The 22366-nt window shown below is 41.1% G+C and overlaps 1 protein-coding gene across 1 annotated transcript in view; it reads right to left on the minus strand.

Moving 5' to 3' along the window:
• Nucleotides 1-22286, minus strand: part of LOC132045626 (uncharacterized) — a 28987-nt gene extending 6701 nt beyond the window's left edge. The window contains exon 1 of the mRNA XM_059436212.1: nucleotides 21966-22286. Coding sequence (XP_059292195.1) covers nucleotides 21966-22286 — 321 coding nt within the window. The remainder of the gene's footprint in view (nucleotides 1-21965) is intronic.
• Between the last annotated feature and the right edge of the window lie 80 nt (nucleotides 22287-22366).

Here is a 22366-nt window from a genome sequence, read left to right on the forward strand (position 1 = left end):
CATTGAGACATCCACGAACAGATCCGCGAGAAACCATATACATACGGACCGACGTACGGACTTAATGAAAAAGCGAAATATTTCGAGAAGGTAGGTCGGATCGAAAGTAGTCGGTTATGTCGAGACGAGTATCCGAGAATCGTCCCGGATGTCAAGATATCAAGATTCGAGAAGATGATCATAATACGTATTAGTTAGCGGACGGAAACATAATTAAAAAGTACCCGCTGAAGAACGAACGAGAATAAATCGATTTGGGCCATACGGGGAGTATCGGGGTTTGTGGGCCCACCTCGGACCCAATCACGATGATATACATAAATAATAGATAATAATCCTAGGGAGTCGTCCAATAATCATTATAAGGTGTTCCCGACTCCGTTTATGGAAGTTACATACATATAATTTGTTTCGTCGACAGAAGATAAAGGAATAATTCAACCTTATTGAATGATCTCAAGCTATTTTCAATCTTGGATTGTGAGTCGCAGAAGTGCAATCAAGGCTCGCTTCCAAGCACAATTACATTCGGAACATGCCAAAGAAAGATAGGGAAGGCTTTACATACCTTGGTTGTGCCCTTACGCTCGTCAAGTCTCAATTCCGTTTCGTCCAAAAAGCGCAAATGGTCATCTTTACCGAGTTACTATTCATGCAAGTTAACATTTCAACTTTGGTTAGTACTTGGCCACTGAAATTCCGGCAGAACCTCCCCTATAAATATGACACCCCCGAGATTCAACTCGGCTCAAACTAACCAACAACAAGCCAACAACAGTACCAACAACAATAACAACCAACACAATATGCTTACTTTCCAACGTAATGCCATAATTCTCATTTCGACTTCATACTTTCAAATCAATACTAACTCCACCCATTAAACCTTTATTCATGTTATAAAAATCATCACAACACAACTAACTTATCAAACAAGACAATTCATTTTTATTCCAACCTTTTCATAGCTCACGGCCAACATACATATTTCCATCTTCAACCCAATTTATTCAACTTCCATCTCCAGTATAAATTCTACCAAACTACAACTAGAATGTAACATAAAATTCAACTCATTTCATTTATACAACACTACACACACGGCTCCATACACGACCATGCACATGCACGGCTAGACATATACACACACACACACACACCACACCACACTCACAACACACAAACTCTTCATACTTCTCATTTATTTCATAAGACCATGACAACATAGTTAACATACTAACAATTTTAACAATTTTCCTTCATACAACTACTATGTTCCACGGCTACAACACACCCACACACATGCACGGCTAACACACTCACAAACACAATTCCATGATTTCCATACCATTCCACTTATTCTAACATCCATAAACCTTCCATAACATGAAAGAAAACATGAAATTCTTACCTTTTCCAATAGCTTCTTCTTGCCAAAACAAGCACCCCATGACTTGAAAATTATATCAACTTGTAGAGCACCTTGAGCTCACTAAGAATATATGAAAATTACAATTTTTGAACTAGGATTGAAGGCTTGAAAATTTCTCTTTTTCTCTCTTTCTCCTTCGGCCGAAAGGCCCTTCTTTTTCTCCTTGATTTTTCTTTTGATTTCTTGAAACTTCTTGATGATAAGGACTCTCTTAATATAATTTAGCACATGGAAGAATAATTAATTATGGGCTTGGCCTTGTAGGTTGGCCGGCCACCCCTTCTCTTGGGCCTTACTTTTCTTATTTTTTTTAGCCCAATTGGCTATGAACCTTGTTTGTAGTTTCCGAAACTAATTTTCAAAATTCCAAATTTGCCCTTACGCCTTTTCCATTATTTCCGCATTCAAGTTTCCATAACCGCACACACATATTAAAAAAAAAATTCCAAACATAACCTTATTCCTTGTAAGTCAAGGTTACTTCCAAACTTTCGAATACGCAAAAATGCACGATGTAACAACTCATGTCTCACCTTCTTTCTTTACCTTATACGTATATAGCCCACGCAGGGCCACAGACTCATCATCGCCATTATCATGCTCATAATGTATCTCTTATATTATCTTATATGGCTACTCATGAACGTAGACTCCTAGTTCTTCGGTATTTAGGAAATTCCTGGAGAAGGAGGGAAAATCATGTCTTGAAGGGAAAAAGACTAACATCATAAGATAGGTCTAGCAACGATGAATAATGGCCTGGAATCGTATGAAGGTTATTAGCTTCGTATAAGCATTATATCGTGGACTATAACTTCGTTAGACTTAAGCTTATCAATATCACTATCATACTCATCGGGTATCTCTACTCTCGTATGACTATCCATGAACAAGGACTCATAGTTTCCTTTAAGATGGGACATTCATAAAGAAGGAAGAAATTCATACCATAAGATTCATGCCTTAGGAAGAAAGGTTTAGCCATACATACCTTGGTCGTTTAACTACTCGATTGTTCGTTCGTCCTCTTTTAATGCACTCGTTAATACCTTCAATGGGATTCGTATCAACATTAGTTAGACAATCATGAGAGCGTACTTACTAAAGCTAAAGAAAATTGGGCAGCATTTTCTTTGTTTATACTACTTTCCGCCATAGTCCATATCAACCCTCAACTGTTATATCCCGTATTTTGAACGTCGGGACGATTCGGGTTAACTATGATAAGTTAAGGTCGGGGACCATTCGGGATGCGAAGTCGAGACGACCTCCGATTTTGTCGTAAGACCTAAGTGTGTATGAGGTTATTGGTATGGAAACATCAAAGAAACTTCGGGACCAAAGATGGAATAATGAAAAGTTGTCAATTATTGAAAGAAAGAGAGGAGTAAAATATGGCCATGTGGCCGGCCACCTTTGAGTGGCCCATGGCCACATGGTTGGCTATTATATGTAATATAAGTGATGACAAAGGGACCATTTCATCACCATCTCAAGACTTGGAATAATCAAGAACCTTGGAGAAAAAAAGACCACCAACCATTCGGCCAAGAACCTCCAAAATCAAGACCAAGATTAAGCCATCCCAAAATTATTTCTTCTAAGCAAATCTACTAATTCAAGGGTGCTTGGTAACGTGGAGTTGTTGTTTCAAGCGTTGGATTGTTCGTTTTCATCCTTGGCCAACTTTGGACAAATTGAGGAGTTGTGAAGAAAGGTAAGTTCTAATCTTGTTTTATGAGTTATGGAAGGTTTAGGTGTATTGTTGTATGTTGATATGGATGAAATTCATGAGATATGGCAACATGAAGTTGAGCGTGTGTGCTATGGTGTGTGGCCGTGTGCATGTGTGTGTGTGTGTCTAAGTGATGAACTAAGTTTATGTAGCATGTTTGGTTATTGTGGAGTGTTGAAATGAATGAAAATCATGAAGTATATATATATAGGGGGGTGTGTTGGCCGAATATGGCCTTTTATGTGTGTCAAGAAATGAATTAGTTTTCTTGGAATTTTGGTTGTTGTTGTTATGTGGATTCTATGTTGGAAATGAGTTTAATGATTCAAGTTGGTATGGTAGGTGTTATGGGCTGATTTGGAAGATGTTGTGTATTTAGTGTAATTTTTATATTTATGGAAATGACATGGTTAGAGTGTAGATTGTTGGAGCAAATCATGATTTGAAACCAAAGAATGTGTTAGAGTTGAGGTCCTCGGGTTTGGGAACAATTTCGGGTGGAATGGAGTATTTGTTGGATTGTTGGAAATATTGCATGAATTATTTAGAGTTCTTGAATATTGTTTGAATGGTTTTGGATTGATAATTGAATATGTGTTAGTTTGATTACATGTTGGTTTGTATGTATGTAGTTGTAGTAAGCATAATTGGAATGTTGTTGGAATGTATGGAGAAGAAATTTTGATGTTCGAATGTGTTTCGAATTGATTGTGGATATTGTTGGAATGATTGTTGGTGTTGTTGTGTTGTTGAATTTGGCCGAGTTGAGTTCTCGGGGTTGGTCCATTTATAAAGGAAGTGCTGCCCAAATTTCTATAGAATCATGTGTTAGTTTGGAAATGAGCCTCTGAATGTTTGGTTGACGTTGGAATTTATTAATGTTATGTAGATCTTGGAGAATTCGAGATATAAGTTTGATTTGGATTAGCGTTGTGTGCGAGCGAGGTATGTAAAGCTTAACTCTTCTTTCTTTTGGCATGTCTTAGTTGTACATAGGCTACGACACGAGCCTCGAGGAATTCTATTCTCACGATCCGAGCATGTCTATGATTCGCGTTGGTCTCTTGGTATTCGTACGTTGATGTGAGAAAAATATTGGCTTTGATGTTTTTGGAATAATTGATTTTTCTTAAATTGCATAAAAGCTTGGTTTTCCAAAAGAGCCTTATTCTTATACGATGTTGAAACTACGAACGTTCATAACTTTCGACTAAGGGCTCGGATTGCCTCGATATCGTTGTGGGAGGTTGTATGACGTGTGATGAGTATGTTTCCCATAGGCGGGCCCGGCTCGGGTTGACACTCGTCAGTGGGTCCCGCGACCTTCCTTTGTACATTTTCGATGACGTTTGAAAGAGTTTGGTATGACGATTTTCCCGATTTCCAAGTATGGTCATTTTACTTACTTTTCGAACTTATGACAATGATTTTATGCATATGGTTACTCACGACTACGCTCGTGCGTGTGTTGGTACATCTTTCACGGTTCCGGGAGTAGGTTATGTTGTCGTGCGCACTATGATATATTCGGTGTTATCTTGTGTTACGGTTCCCGAACCTCGCCATAGGGCGGGTTCCGTTTATGGAGTTATCTTTGTGATATGGCTTATGATGTGTTGTGATGATGTGTTACGTTCGGGGTTGTACGGAGATTTGAAACCTTTTGGTGTTATCTTTGTGTTATGAGCGCCATCGACGGGCGGGCGACCATATTTTAAATGCTTACTTTGCATGCTTTCTATTTTGAAAATAAACATTTGGCATTTTGGAAATATACTTACTTTCGGTACTTTTTCATTTCGAGTGTGACTCGGTTTATTCTTTGTATTTTGCGCTTTGCATACTCAGTACATATTTCGTACTTAACCCCTTTCTTCGGGGGCTGCGTTTCATGCCGCATAGGTACAGAACGATCGGTTGGTGACCCGCCCGGTTTAGGACACCTATCCTGTTGTGTTGGAGTGCTCACTTTCATTTCGGAGCCTACATTTTGGTATATACTGCGTTCGTTGCATTTGTGTGTGTGTGTTCGGGGGTACGGCGGGGCCTGTCCGTCATATGATTGTTGGTTTGTTTAGGGCTTTTTGTAGACGTATATGTGGGTTATGTGCCTACTGCATGTACGGTGTGTTTGTATATTATATGTTGCGGGCCGGTGCGCCATTTTGTTAGCCTTGTCGGCTTAGATATATATGTGTTTGAGTTTGAGATGTGTTTGAACGGCGTTTGATATTCATATAGGCATAAGCCGGTGTGTGCGGTCGGGTTTGATGAATGCGTTTGGGTGCCCAACTCGGGCACTAGTCACGGCCTACGGGGTTGGGTCGTGACAAAAGTGGATCGAGACGGTTTGTCCTCGGAATGTCTACGGAGCCGTGTCTCGTAGAGTCTTGTTTATCGGTGTGTTGTGCACCATCTATAAACGGGAGGCTACGAGGACATCTAGGGTGTTACTTTTCTTTGAATCTTAGATCGTGCGATAGAAGGTGCTATATTAAGATGACTATTTTTTTGACCAATTGTTATATCTTTCGAGCGATGCCTCCGAAGAAGGCAACGGCGCCCGGAAAGACAGGTGGTGGCGAGAGAGACTAATCGGGCGCGGGAGTTACACGGGCTCGTGCTCGGACTACGCCGTGTGCTTCGGTCGAAGGTTCGGCCACTCCGCGCCGGGGGATGGGGAGCGGGTCCCTCGGCGCCCCGGCTCCCCGGCCGGGTGCGAGATAGGACGTTGAGGGAGGCGTACGATTCTTCGCGGCGATAGTGGCGGGACGAGCTCGCGGACGCGGGCGAGAGAGGGTAATGATGATGACGGGCGCGATGGCACCGGGGTTCGCGATTTCTTCGACGTGCGGCCCACCGGGTTTTCGGGTCTGCCCGACGAGGACCCCCGTGATTTCGTTCGGCCCGAGATGAGACGCTCGTTGGGGCCCGGTCGAGCTTCGAGACCGAGGTACGGTGAGTTGGCCTCGCACGGGTTACGGGATATTGCTCTTGGTGGTATGAGTCTGGGGGCTGTCCGGGGGGTGAGGGTGCTTCCCCGGCCATTGGGACAAGTTTACGGGCGCCTTTCTCGGTCTTTCTGCCCCGAGAGTTGCGGAGGGCGAGAGTCGGTAGATTTTTGCGGATCCGACGGAGGGTCGGTGTGGTGAGTATAATTTGGAGTTCGATTCTGCGGCCGGTATGCTATAGTGGCGGATATGGCCGGCGAATGCATCGATATGTGATGGGGTTGGACGGTACTTCGATTGATAGCTGCGTGACAATGGCGTCGCGACCCCGATATGGACATCGCCGGTTGCGGGCGCGCGCCCCGAAGGATGGAGGACCGTGGCCGGCGAATCGGTCCGGTAGGAAGATCGTGATAGGAGAGCGCCCGAAGGGCCGGATCGGCGGGGTATTCGGGGGAGATTCCCGAGGCGGGCGACCTCGGTATCGGTCCGGTGGATATTTCCGCCGCCCGGCCGGGATACACGGTCTGGTAGTAGGCGATTTGACGAGCGTAGGACCGTCGGGGCGGATCGAGTTCCGGGGCCTTGGGTCGCCGAGCAAGCGGAGATTCCGGTCGGATGAGACCACCCGGACCTCGATGCCCCATTTGTGGGAGGTCTCGCCGGGGAGGTGTTTCGGTGCCGGCGGTGCTTGCTTTAATTGTGGCCGTCGAGGCCATCGATGAGGATTGCCGGTTAGGGTTGGTTTGGGCGGTGCGGCTCGGCCCGGGTCGGTGCGGTTCATCTTCTTCGGTAGCTATGCGCCTATGGGTCGGGGTGTGCGGCACCGATGGCGCGTGGCGAGAGGTCGCGGCGGAGTCCCCGGTGCTAGGCGGTCCTTCGAACCGCATATACGCTTTGGCGGTGGCGGGATGGGAAGCGGCCTTAGAATGCGGATACAGGTATATGAGCCTTTATTGTAATATTTTTATGTATGTGTGTTTGTTGTATGAATGTCGTTGATAGCAGTGAGTAGGGATCCGAAAGTCGATAATTAGGTATTTATAAATAACGATGATCAAGGTATGTCTGTTGCCATAGGGAATTTGGGTATCTGGAATGGGAAGTAGGCATGTCCATAGGCGGGAAGTTAGTGTCGAGGGTTGGAAAGGGATAAAATAGTAAGTGTGTTATGAGAGCGTTTGGAAATCTGTCAGAGCTTCAATTTACTCCAGATTATGTGATGAAAGTCATGGGATGAGGTGGACGCGATTATATTGGGGTTAGAGCATCGTATTTCACCGGAGTTCCGGGGTTAAGCGTGCTGGGGTGAGAGCAAATTCAGGATGGGTGACCCCCTGGGAAGTTTTCCGGAGATCTTGTAAGTTCAGATGTAAGTGGCAAATGAGAAGCTAAGATTGCAGCATAATGTGTGAACGGAAAGTTTAAAGACGAAATCTAAGCCAAGGAGCAATAGAAGAGTTCGAATTAGAGATAAAGAGATGACTTGAGAAACTAGCAATGAGATAAAAGAAGGAAAGAAAGAGTATGATTGGCAGGTACGACTATGTGTTTTGGTATTAACGGGAATTCTCCCCGAGATCCTTATGCGACCTTATAAGATTAGTTGAACATTCGAGGACGAATGTTCTAAAGGGGGGAAGGATGTTATATCCCGTATTTTGAACGTCGGGACGATTCGGGTTAACTATGATAAGTTAAGGTCAGGACCATTCCGGGATGCGAAGTCGAGACGTGTGACCTCCGATTTTGTCGTAAGACCTAAGTGTGTATGAGGTTATTGGTATGGAAACATCAAAGAAACTTCGGGACCAAAGATGGAATAATGAAAAGTTGTCAATTATTGAAAGAAAGAGAGGGAGTAAAATATGGCCATGTGGCCGGCCACCTTTGAGTGGCCCATGGCCACATGGTTGGCTATTATATGTAATATAAGTGATGACAAAGGGACCATTTCATCACCATCTCAAGACTTGGAATAATCAAGAACCTTGGAGAACAAAAACCATCAACCATTCGGCCAAGAACCTCCAAAATCAAGACCAAGATTAAGCCATCCCAAAATTATTTCTTCTAAGCAAATCTACTAATTCAAGGGTGCTTGGTAACGTGGAGTTGTTGTTTCAAGCGTTGGATTGTTCGTTTTCATCCTTGGCCAACTTTGGACAAATTGAGGAGTTGTGAAGAAAGGTAAGTTCTAATCTTGTTTTATGAGTTATGGAAGGTTTAGGTGTGTTGTTGTATGTTGATATGGATGAAATTCATGAGATATGGCAACATGAAGTTGAGCCGTGTGCTATGGTGTGTGGCCGTGTGCATGTGTGTTGTGTGTCTAAGTGATGAACTAAGTTTATGTAGCATGTTTGGTTATTGTGGAGTGTTGAAATGAATGAAAATCATGAAGTATATATATAGGGGTGTGTTGGCCGAATATGGCCTTTTATGTGTGTCAAGAAATGAATTAGTTTTCTTGGAATTTTGGTTGTTGTTGTTATGTGGATTCTATGTTGGAAATGAGAGTTTAATGATTCAAGTTGGTATGGTAGGTGTTATGGGCTGATTTGGAAGATGTTGTGTATTTAGTGTAATTTTTATATTTATGGAAATGACATGGTTAGAGTGTAGATTGTTGGAGCAAATCATGATTTGAAACCAAAGAATTTGTTAGAGTTGAGGTCCTCGGGTTTGGGAACAATTTCGGGTGGAATGGAGTATTTGTTGGATTGTTGGAAATATTGCATGAATTATTTAGAGAGTTCTTGAATATTGTTTGAATGGTTTTTGATTGATAATTGAATATGTGTTAGTTTGATTACATGTTGGTTTGTATGTATGTAGTTGTAGTAAGCATAATTGGAATGTTGTTGGAATGTATGGAGAAGAAATTTTGATGTTCGAATGTGTTTCGAATTGTCACGACCCGGCTACGTAGTAGTGGTAGGCCCAGGTGCCTCGAGGCACCGGCGGACTTACGAGCCAAATCATCGATATACCACACGATCGGACTTAAACATACATTGTTCACTGCGATAGTCGAAAGCATACACATATCTCGAATGTCTTGTCTGATACGAACCGTGTCCGGAAACATCACATCGAGAATCAAAGTTGGCGGAATGTACATCGCCCCGGACACACACTCATGCGCCTGGATGGGCCATATCGGCCATACGAACGCATCGGGGCGAAGACGGGAGGACGCAAACCAGAAATCTATCCTCTGACGGACAAACGGAAACCACGCACGATATATATATACCCCGCGACCCGCAAACGCGACTACGGGGCCTCTCAAATAGAACGGACATACGAATATATGACGGGACGGCGTACCGTGCGGCGCGTACCCAAACGGTGGCAAACATACGAGAATAGAACGAGGGTCGGTACAAGATATACCAAATGTAAGGGCTCAAAATCGGGGATACACTCCAAATAATAGCGGAATAGGTAGCCTAAACCGGGAATACCCGGCCAAGTACGAACATAGCCAACGCGGCATGAAACGCGACCCACTGGCAGAGGGACTTACGGAAAAAAAGAACGCGAGTATGTAAAGCGGACTTACGGTACGATAATCCAAATCATATGTCGGTTGGGTCGGAAGATACGGCAGACAAATACGAAATAACGGATCAAACTTTAATGTGACGAATGCAAATGTCGGGCCGAGAATGCAAATAAAAATCGTGCATAACGCTCGGGAACGTGGTCACCCCTTTGTGTGGTGCCACAACACATCATACTCCGAAGTTTTCAAATCTGCGTACATCTCTCAACACATCCTAATATGATCCATCATCAAAATATATCGAAGCCGATCACATACACCACGACGGATCAAGCCCTTTAATAAGGGACGAGGTCTCGGAAACCGTAACACGTCATGCTCGTATGTCATAGACGCGCACGATCACAAACCGGCCGAAATGCCGTCCCGGCGCCGAAACCATAATAGTCGGCACGAAGCGGATCATAGTGCGAGATCATATACGGAATTAAAGTAAACTCCAAAAGTCGACACGTAATTTCATATACAAATACATTAGTATCAAAAAGCTCAAAGCGAGTATCGAATAAATCGAATTTAGTGTGCAAAAAGGTTGCGGACTTTAGAAATTATCGTTTTTCGAAAAACGTATCGTAAGTTGTTCTCGGAAAAACATAGTAGCGCTCATAGCGATGAGCGTTCAAATAACATAGTAAGACATTTCGAACGGACCTTAGAGTCGTAGGCAAACACCTCTTTTTATATCATACAGAAAGGAGTCAGACAAACCAGATAAGGGAAGCCTCGGGACTTGCGGGCCCCTCGGTCGGGCGGGCGACGAACACAATTTACAAATATTAGGCTCCATAAAGTTATTCGTGAAAGTTTAAAGTGCCATTTGAACTCATTTACGAAGATACAAAGGTTTATGCGTTTTATATCCAAAGGAAACATTTTGATTCAATTGCGTGAATGAATAGTAACCAAAAGCAAACTCGGATTTCTAGGAGCGAGAATTAGTCCAGGGTTCCGTTTTCGGCCTAGTAGGCCTAGGACATGCCATATGAAGGATAGGTAAGCGTTACATACCTTACGGACGTCTTACGCTCGCTTAATCTCGGTCCGTTTCGTCCAAAAATGCACGAAATGGTCATCTTTACCAATTACTATTCATGAGAGGTAACATTTCAATCTTGGTTTCATATGTGTCTACCGAAATTTCGGCGGCCTCCCCACTCTACTTATAGCATCCCCGAGAATTCAACTCGGCTCAAAACAACAACAACAACCCAATAACAACATCAATAACATTAATAATCACAACATAATACAACTAGTCAACTTTCTAACATAAGGCAATAGTTTCCATTCCGACTTCACACTTATCATCCAATATCAACGTTTTCATACTTATCTACTAATTCAAAACCGTTCAAATACAATTCGAACACATTTCTCATTATTCGACAAAATATACCGAATTTCCATCAAACCATAATCCATCCAAAACTTCCAATTTTTTTCAACACAAATTTCCATAACACGTTTCAGCATCTTGAATTCATTAGCAACAACCATAATTCACATTCGCAATCTTACTTTCATAATTACATAAGGTTACATAAAATTTTCATAAAAATCTCATAATTCCTCATAACCATTTCTAATACCAACTCAAACCATTAATCCTTTATTCATGTCATAAACATCATCACAATACAATTAACACATCAAACAAATTCAATAACACTTCCTTCATGTACAACATCACACGGCCACACCTACCTTTTCCAACTTCAACCCAATTTATTCAATTTTCATTTCCAATATAAATTCCACCATAATCTTAACTAGAATACAACATAAAAATTCAACTCATCATTCATACAACATATATACACACACGGCCAAACACACTTTCTACACACATGCACGCCATGCACACACACATCCCTATTCCATAATTCTCACACATTCTAACCATTTTAACATACATACACCTTCCATAACATAAAGAATAAGATTCTTACTTTTTTTTTGAAATTCCTTGCCGCAAACGGAGTTCTTTCCCAAACTAATTATGCCACGTCGAAGAGCGCCTCGAACTTGTTATAAATTCAAAGAGAACAAGATTTTTCAGCCAAGGGCAAGGCTTCAAAAAAAAAATTTCTTCTTTCTCTCTCTCTTTTCTCCATGGAGCGAAAGCTCTCTTCTTTTTTTTCTTCTTGATTTTTTCTTTTTGCTTCTTGAAATTTCTTGAACTTTGCCTTCTTAATATAATTAATCACATGGATTAATCATGTGGGTTGGGCCAAGCCACCATGTGGCCGGCCACCCCTCACCATTTTGGGCCTCTTTTATATTTTTTTTTTAGCCCAATTGTTAGCCAAATTTCATAATTTCATGAAACAAATTTCCAAAATTCCGATTTTGCCCTTAACCTTCCTCGATAATTCCACACTAATGTTTCCATAGCCGACTTATTCATACTAGTAAGATCCAAATATGGCCTTATTTCTTACAAGCAAAAATCATTCCAAACTTTCCAAATGTGCAAAAATGCCGGATATAACACGAATTGATTGTGGATATTGTTGGAATGATTGTTGGTGTTGTTGTGTTGTTGAATTTGGCCGAGTTGAGTTCTCGGGGTTGGTCCATTTATAAAGGAAGTGCTGCCCAAATTTCTATAGAATCATGTGTTAGTTTGGAAATGAGCCTCTGAATGCTTGGTTGACGTTGGAATTTATTAATGTTATGTAGATCTTGGAGAATTCGAGATATAAGTTTGATTTGGATTAGCGTTGTGTGCGAGCGAGGTATGTAAAAACTAACTCTTCTTTCTTTTGGCATGTCTTAGTTGTACATAGGCTACGACACGAGCCTCGAGGAAATTCTATTCTCACAATCGAAACATGTCTATGATTCGCGTTTGTCTCTTGGTATTCGTACGTTGATGTGAGAAAAATATTGGCTTTGATGTTTTTGGAATAATTGATTTTTCTTAAATTGCATAAAAGTTTGGTTTTCAAAAGAGCCTTATTCTTATACGATGTTGAAACTACGAACGTTCATAACTTTCGACTAAGGGCTCGGATTGCCTCGATATCGTTGTGGGAGGTTGTATGACGTGTGATGAGTATGTTTCCCATAGGCGGGCCCGGCTCGGGTTGACACTCGTCCGTGGGTCCCGCGACCTTCCTTTGTACATTTCTGATGACGTTTGAAAGAGTTTGGTATGACGATTTTCCCGATTTCCAAGTATGGTCATTTTACTTACTTTTCGAACTTATGACAATGATTTTATGCATATGGTTACTCACGACTCTGCTCGTGCGTGTGTTCGTACATCTTTCACCGGTTCCCGGGCCGGTTATGTTGTCGTGCGCACTATGATATATTCCGGTGTTATGCTGTGTTACGGTTCCCGAGACCTCGCCATAGGGCCGGGTTCCGTTTATGGAGTTATCTTTGTGATATGGCTTATGATGTGTTGTGATGATGTGTTACGTTCGGGGTTGTACGGAGATTTGAAACCTTACTGTTATCTTGTGTTATGGCGCCATCGACGGGCGGGCGACCATATTTTACATTACCCCTTTGCATGCTTTCTATTTTGAAAATAAACATTTGGTATTTTGGAAATATACTTACTTTCGGTACTTCTGTTTCGAGTGTGACTCAGATTTATTTACTGTATTTTCTGCTTTGCATACTTAGTACATATTTCGTCGACCCCCTTTCTTCGGGGGAGCGTTTCATGCCACGGGTACGGACGACCGGTTGGTGACCCGCCGGTTTAGGACACCTATCCTGGCATTGTTTGGAGTGCTCCTTTCATTTCGGAGCCTACATTTTGGTATATACTCATTCGACATCATTTGTGTGTGTGTGTGTTATAGGAACCATCATCCGTCATATGATTCTTTGGTTTGTTTAGAGGCATCATTATCGTAGACGTATATGTGGGTTATGTGCCTACTGCATGAACGAGGACTGTGTTTGTATATTATATGTTCGCCGGGAAGGTGCGCCATTTGTTATTGTCGGCTTCCGATATATATGTGTTTGAGTTTGAGATGTGTTTGAACTACTTTGATATTCATATAGGCATAAGCTCGCGTCTGTGCGATTCAAGAGAGTTTGATGAATGCGTTTGGGTGCCCAACTCGGGAACTAGTCACGGCCTACGGGGTTGGGTCGTGACACATTCCCTCAACATTCATAACAACGATCACAATATCATAAACAATAAGCATCATCCATTCGCATTATCCCCATTTAGAAATTTCACTCCAAATTCTTCATATTCATGACCAAAGTTCACTATCGCGTTCTTTCACATATAATACTCATTCCATGTTTTAAACATCCTTTATAACGCATTTATAACCTCAACATGTCCATTTTCATGATTCAATCCCACTACTACCCATTAATGGCACTATTCACACATTCATGGCCCATTTCCTATACTTTTCTACAATCCATGTATTTCAACTTATAAATACTTCAAACAACATAGAAAGATCATGAAACTCACCTTAGATGATGGAGGAATAAGCCTTGAATGGTGATACCTTTTTGCACCAAACCACTATTTCATCTCTAACTTAGGATTTCTTGATTTGAATGACTTTTAATGGGTTTCCTACACTTGATTCTCCTCAATTCTTGTTGTTGATCTTTGATTTCTATTGTTTTCTTGTGATTGAGGTGTATGGAAATGTTCTAGAGGTTTCTTGAAGTGTGGAGGTGGAAGATGAAATGAAAAGAAATGAAGGAGAGGTCCCTTATATAAATTGAGTTCAGACCCGACCAGATTATACGGACCAACATACGGTTCGTATGTTTTCTACTGGCCGTATGTTTGGCTGTAGATCTGGTCCAGTGAGTTATGGTATTTTGGGCTAGATCTACGGTTGGACATACGGTCCATACATTTTATACGGCCAGTATGTCTGGCCGTAGGTTTATCCACTTTTTTCGAGAGTTGTTTCGTCGACTCGTTTGATCTCCGATCCTTATGGAACCTTCTTAACACTTGTCTAACACCTCAATGCCACTCTAAGGGACGTTATAACTCCTTCTCAAGGTGTCATTAAAACATCATTAGCTTAATATGTTATATCCCGCATTTTGTACGCTGGGATATTCCGAGTTAGTTGCGACAAGTTAAGGGCAAGGCCATTTTCCGATTTTATTTTAATGCGCAAGCCGCTTATGAATATTATTATTGGCATGGAATGATAAGGGCGAACTTGGAATTTGGAAAGTGTTATCAGTTCATGACTTTTGGAGAAGCCAAGTGGCCGTGGGTCCCACCCATGGTTGGCCAATTATTTTAAGCCATGAAGATGCACATGTGTACATCATATACTTGTGGAAGCCATATGTATATATATGTGTGGGCACAATTCATGACCATGCAAGACTTAGTCATCTTTGATGACTTAAAGAAAACTCTAGAAAAATTGAGAAAATTGGAGAAAAAATTGGAGGAAAAATAGGGGCACATGATCGGCCATGTGCTCCCTTTATATATATATATGTGTGTGATAAAAATACAAGGCAACTCATCATTTGTGCCTTAGAAAGTTCAAGAAAAATGGAGAGAAAAAAAAAGAAGGAGAACGGCCAAGAAATTTTGGCCGAAACCCGGCCCTCAATTTGATTTTGGAAAATTATTTTCTCCTTGTTTCTCTAATAAATGGAAGGCCCTCGTCGACGTGGAGTAGTTGTTGAAACAAGAAAATCACTCGTTGTCGCTATAACCGCTTCAGCCGAGAAGAGGAGTTGAAGGAAAAGGTGAGTGTCAATCTTCTTTTCATGTGTTGAGGATGATTTGTACATGTTGAAGTATGTAGAAATGAATGAAGCTCATGGAATTATGGTATATGATGTAGCCGTGTGTATATGATATGATATAGGAGTGAAGAATTAATTTACTTAGCATGTTTGGATTGTTGTATTACGGATAGTTGAGCATGTTGTAATATGAAGGAACGGATAAACTTCATGAATTTATGTATGTTGGAACTTGGCCGTGTAGGGGCTGTTTTTGGTAGAATATAATGAACCCATTTTATATAGTATTTTGGTTGTTGATTGTTGTAGATTATGTGATGAAAATGAAGGTTTGATGACTCAAATGGAAGTTGTAATTGTTGTGGGCTGATTTAGAACATAATGTAATTTTAATATAGTCGCTTGAGTTGATGAAAATGATGTTGTTAGCGTATGGAAGTGTTGATGTAGTTTATGAGTTTGGAAGAAGAAAATGTGTTATTGATGTTCCTAATGTAGTTGGAAGAATTGGGTTGGAATGTCTTGAACATGTTGTGAATCGATTATTGATATTGTTATTATGATTGTTGGTTTGGTTGTTGTTGATTTGGCCGAGTTGAATTCTCGGGGTTGATGGATTTATAGGGGAAATGCTGCCCAAATTTCCGTAAACAAAGTGTTAGTTTGAAATCGGATTCTTAAGTGCTTATGACTAATGTTTGATATCTAATGACGTGATTGTAGATCGTGAGAAGCCAAGGCATAAGTTTGGGATTAGCCTAGGAGCGGCCAAGGTATGTTAAGGCTGCGTCCTTTCTTTCAAAGGCATGATTCTTGGATTACGATTTCATAAATGCTTCCATAACTTATTTGTTTCAAAAGTTTTGCTTTCAAAAGAATTTTGTTCCTAAACGAGTCCGAAACTACGAACGACCGTAACTTTCACATACGGTCTCGGATTGCTATAAAACGTTCGTAGAAGTCTCTATAACGAGTAATAATCTTTAACTTTCATAGGCGGGCCCGGATTGGGTTGACGCTCGTCCGTGGGCCCCTGTCACACCCCGGTCTTACTAGGGTGTAATGGGCACCCGACCCCATATTCGGAGCCGAGCGAACCCGCTAACTCTTATTACACATATGAACTTATGAATCAGTTAGAAATGAATACATAGAATTTTTTTTTTCCAAGTAAAATATGACATCATATAAGACTCGTGACACGAAACATAATAACATATCGGCTGCTGGAGCCGCTTACAGACTGACAACCCAATACCCACGACTCTGTCTGCAAAGTCTCTAACTTCGAACAAAGCATCATAGCATCTATACTCTGACTCGGCAGCACTCCGGGACAAGTGGAGCCTACCAACTCTGCTGGAACATCCTCTATGCTAGATTCAGCTCATCTGGGTGCACCTGCGCGGCATGAAACGCAGCCCCCGAAGAAGAGGGGTCAGTACGAGCAATGTACTGAGTATGTAAGGCACGAAAAATAAGACAAACAGGAACATAAGTATGAATACCATGGGATCATAGAACATGTGATGAGATAAAAGGATAACCTGTACATGTGAATGCCTTTTTGGCTGGATACCATGCATGCTTGTCTTTCCTTTGAAAACATTTCTTTTCCATATACATAGAAAGTAGATCTTATATCATATCATATCATATCATATCATATCATATCATATCATATCATATCATATCATATCATATCATATCATATCATATCATATCATATCATATCATATCATATCATATCATATCATATCATATCATATCATATCGTGTTATATCATATCAAGTCATAGTGTCTCATATAGTATCATAGCGCCGAACAGCGTCGGCTCGCCCACATTGCGCCGAAATACTCCGGCTCGCCCATAAATCCCGCGTCCGGGCATCCCGCGTCCGGGATGATAAACCAGTGACCGGTGGCAATGAAACATGTTTTCCTTCCCATTCCCCGTATCCCTTCCCCCGCCCCCATGCATATACATATCTCATATACATATGTCATATAAGCATGCGGGGAGAGCCCAAAGAAAGTCATGTATCCATCGGAGTGACATAAGGTCGGAAACCTCCGATTACATTATGGAATAACCGGGGGGTCGTCCCGTCTCACCTTGAGGAACGATTATCATAAGGCGAGACTATCAACGGAAAATAATATTAAAAGAAAACATGGAATGAAATCATGGACATCATAAACGTTAATTTGTATGCTTTGAAATCTTTAAAAAAAAAAATAGTATCATAACTAAGGAATAGATTAAAGATCAAGAACTAGTTTAACACTTCCATACTCGCATTGGACTCTTGACTTAAAGCTCTTAGGTCATGGAATCATTCTTGTCATACTTATCATATCATAGACATATCCTCTTCCTTACATCATCGTTATCATTATCATCATAGAAATATTCTCATTAGGATAGTTACAACATTTATCGTTTGATAAACGGAGCAATAAAGAAAATCCAGGAACAGTGGGCCCACCTCGAGTCAAATGAGGTGGCGTACACAATTTACATATGTTACATTCCAAGACGTCACTTATGAGAGTTTTAAGGTAATCGGGTCCCATTTGGGCGAGTTCTAGATGTTTAGGTAACTTTCCAACATTTTATGCAAAATATTAATTCAATTCTATTGAATGAAAAAGGGTTGATTTCAATCTCGGATTTCTAGGAAAGGAATTGTCCACTGAGGCCGTGTCCAAACCTACTACGTCTAAGACATGCCAAGAAAGGAAGGTGAAACCTTACATACCTTTTCCGCCTCTTACGCTACTCCAAATTCCAGTTCCAAGTTCGCCAAAATCTACAATTTTGGTCACATTTACTAAACGTCAATTAGAGCATTTAGAAGTTGCATCTAAGGTAACACTTGCCTACCGAAATTTCGGCAGCATTTTCCAGTAAATACTCCATCCCACCAAGTTCAACTTGGTCAATTTCCATCAACAACAATCCGGGAATTCAACCCGGCCAAGCCATCCACAATAATGCCAATAATCATACTAACAATTTCAATAATCAACCCAAAGTACATTCTAACAATTTAATCACATACTACTTCCTTCAAGATCTTTTAACTCCATCTCTAACCAATTAAATCTTCACTTTTCATCATAAAATTTTTCACAACAACAATTAACATAACAAATGAAATTAGTCCATTACTTCCACCCAATGCACATACCTACCACGGCCACAACAACTACATGCATGCTTTCATGAATTTTCATGCATTTTCATCCATTTCTATTCATTTCAACAACAATCAACATACTACATGTATTTAATTCATCTTCCCTACACAACACATCGCACACCCACACATCACACGGCTATATCAACTACTTTCATTTTTTTCATGAACTACATCCTTTTCTACATATTACAACAACAATCAACACATTACATAAAATTAGTCCATTCTCTCTACACAAGACAACCATCCACGGCTACAACCAACATGCATACGTTTCATGAACTCTATCCATTCCTCAATACTATAACATGCATAAACCACCCATAACATAAAAAAAAATGGGTGAACTCTTACCTTTTTCCCTTCAAGTTTCCTCTTGGTTGAGGTCATGAATTTTTCCAAACGCATGATTTTCATATTCCAACAACTCTTCCATGTTATAGAGGACCTTCCATTTACTTGAAATGCAAGAAGAAAATAATTTTTGGCAATCAATATCCATGGCTTCCATTTTTCTTTCCATGGTGGCCGAAACATGGCCCCTTGTTCTTTCTTCTTTCTCTCTCTCTTGAAGTTTCATGAACTTGTGGGAATATATAATGTCTTATAATTCTTCCCTCCACTTATCTATATTTATAAATAAGTCCCTCAAAATAAAATATAAACACATGACCCCACTTCTTTCTTCTTTTCTAGAATATTCTTCCTTTTCTTGAAATTAAACAAAGAAGACCAAGCTTCTTCTTATGTAAGCTTTGTCCCTTCAAGAATTTTCTTGAACTTTTGTGAAATTACCATTTTGCCCCTAGCCTTGTACAATATTACCATAAGCCATTTTGCAAATTTTCCTTTTTACCCTTGGCCTTCCTCGATATTTCCATACTAATAATATTCATAAATAATATTCATAACCAACTTGCTCATTAATAAAATTTTGGAAACGGTCTTGCCCTCGACATTCCTCGACTATCTCGAAATATTCGAACGTACAAAGTACGGGCTATAACAGCCCCGCGACTTTCCTTGCTGGTTCTAACGACCTATTCTTGAAAGAATCCTGAAATGTCTGTATCTTTCCAAATCAGAGGTTTATGATTCCGTAAGCTTCCATGACAACAACGATGGATATGTTTTACAATGACAATGATGATGTCAAAATGAGAATATTTTCCTACGATGAATATGATGATGATGATTCTATGTTTAAAGGTTCCAAGTTTATGATTTCAATGACGACGATATGAGAATGTTGAGCTATTTCTTGATTTCTCAATTTTATTCATGAATGATGACTATTTTTTTAAGGGATTCCAAAGCATATGAATTGATGCCTTATGATCCTACTTTATGTTTCCTCGTGAAGCTATTCATTGATAGTCTCACCTTATAATAATCGTTCCTTCAAGGTGAGACAAAGCGACCATGATTATTCTATAATATAATCGGAGGCTACCGACCTTACGTCACCCGATAGATACATGACTTTCTTTGGGCTCTCATGCACGCTACTTATATGATATATATGAATATGATATATGTATATGTATATGGGGAATATGGGAAAGGGCGAGAGCGTTATATACGCGTAACCACACTGATCAGCCTGGTATAATATGACATGATACCCTCCCGGACGCGGGATGCCGAGCCGGGATATGTGGTTATGGATCGGGCCGTACGTTCCTCGGCTTGTAACTTATATGGATGGGGCCGACGTTTCCTCGGCACTAACTTATATGGATCGGGTCGTACGTTCCTCGCACTAACTTATATATGGATCGGCCGCACGTTCAAGCACTAAACATGCATGGTTCCGCCTAAAAGGCACTCGGATGTCTGTATTACTCTTTCATTATATATATGGATCGGGATGCACGTTCCGCGGCAATACATTATATGGATCGAGCCGCACGTTCCATGACACCTAGGCGAGCATGGTTCCGCCCAAAAGGGCACTCGGATGTACGTGTTACTCTTTTATCTCATGAAATGCCCTATGTTTTCGTCTTGTTACTACTCATGCTTTATATCCTCTAAAATGTTTTACTCATGCCTTACATAATCAGTACACCGCTCGTACTGACGCCCCTTCTTGTGGGCGCTGCGTTTCATGCCACGCAGGTGTATACGCGTACAAGCGGAAGATATTGCTAGAGAATGCTCCGGCGGGGATTGGCGAGCTCCATTTCATTCCGGAGTATTGCCGAGTCGTAGCATCTACGTTGTGGTATCCGGGAATAGAGTTAGAGACTTTGCGGACGTAGTCACGTGTATAGCATGTCGGCCTTGTGAGCGGCCACCGTGTCGATGTGTCATCGTGCATTATGTTACAAGGATCATATGATTACCAATTTTGCGTGATTTGAGAATAACGAACGAGAATGTTTTGAGAAGCTTTCATTATGCATTTCATTTCGTGGTTTAAGAACCTCCAAGAAGATTATGAATAAGACAAGAACCGGGTTAGCGGCCCTGCCCGAGTCAGGGGTCGGGTGCCCATCAGGCCCCATCGGGATTGGTGTGTGACATAATACTCGTAGTTCTTATCCGATACTCTCAACTTATAACTCGCTTTCCTCAACAACTTTCTCTCCTTAACTCGAATGTCTTTGGAAATCTTAATTAGGACCATCAAATACTTGATTTACTTGTCCAAACCTCGTATACATCATGCCCCTCGTTAGTCTATTTACTGTACGCTAAGGGGGAATTTCCGAGGTGTAATATATATACATACAGCTGGCGGAGGGCGAAATACGCCCAGAAATACGGACCGTATGAAATACGGGCCGTATTCTGTGGCTGTATTTAACGTTATCAAAACAGTGAGCAGTCTAGGGAATGGGTGAAATACACCTAGAAATACGAACCGTATTTCAAAATACGAGTCGTATTCTCTGGTCATATTTTATGATAGCAAAACAGTGAGCAACCTAGGAAGGTGGTATAATACGCCCAAGGAATACGGGCCGTATTTCAAAATACGGGTCGTATTCTTTGGCCGTATTTTACATTAACCAAAAACAGTGGAGTCCGATTCTCCAAGACACTTTCACACTTAACTCAGATTTACGGAGTGTTACGTTATCCCCCCTTAAGATCATTCTTCGTCGAATGGGAATCATAGCCTAGAAAGAATTCACTAAACCACAAGTTGTTTCGAACAAACACAACGATTCATCTACGAATAATTTTAAAACGCTAGCTCATACCTGCCATAGGGAACAAGTGAGGATATCTTTTCTTCATGTCCTCCTCCGCTTCCCAAGTAGCTTCCTCAGTATTATGGTTCCGCCACAACACTTTGACCGACGCCACATCCTTCGTCCTCAACCTTCTAACTTGACGATCTAGAATCTGAACCGATTTTTCTTCGTAGGATAACCCTTCATTAATTTCAATCTCTTCAGGGTTCAACACATGGGAAGGATCGGGTTTGTACAACCTCAACATCGAAATGTGAAACACCGGATGCACCATGGCCATATCAGATGGTAACTTCAACTCATAAGCCACCGTCCCAATTTTCCTAACAATCTCATAAGGGCCTATGAAACGAGGACTGAGCTTGCCCTTTTTACCAAACCGCATTACTCCCTTCATCGGTGACACTTTCAAGAACACCTTGTCATCAACAGAAAACTCTAGCTCTAGTCGCCTCATATCCGTCTTCTGTCTACTCTGAGCTGTCTTTAGTCGTTGTACAATGAGATTAATGTTATATCCCGTGTTTCCCTTACATT

Source organism: Lycium ferocissimum, unplaced genomic scaffold (assembly GCF_029784015.1).
Source record: "Lycium ferocissimum isolate CSIRO_LF1 unplaced genomic scaffold, AGI_CSIRO_Lferr_CH_V1 ctg7327, whole genome shotgun sequence".
Taxonomy (NCBI): Eukaryota; Viridiplantae; Streptophyta; class Magnoliopsida; order Solanales; family Solanaceae; genus Lycium; species Lycium ferocissimum.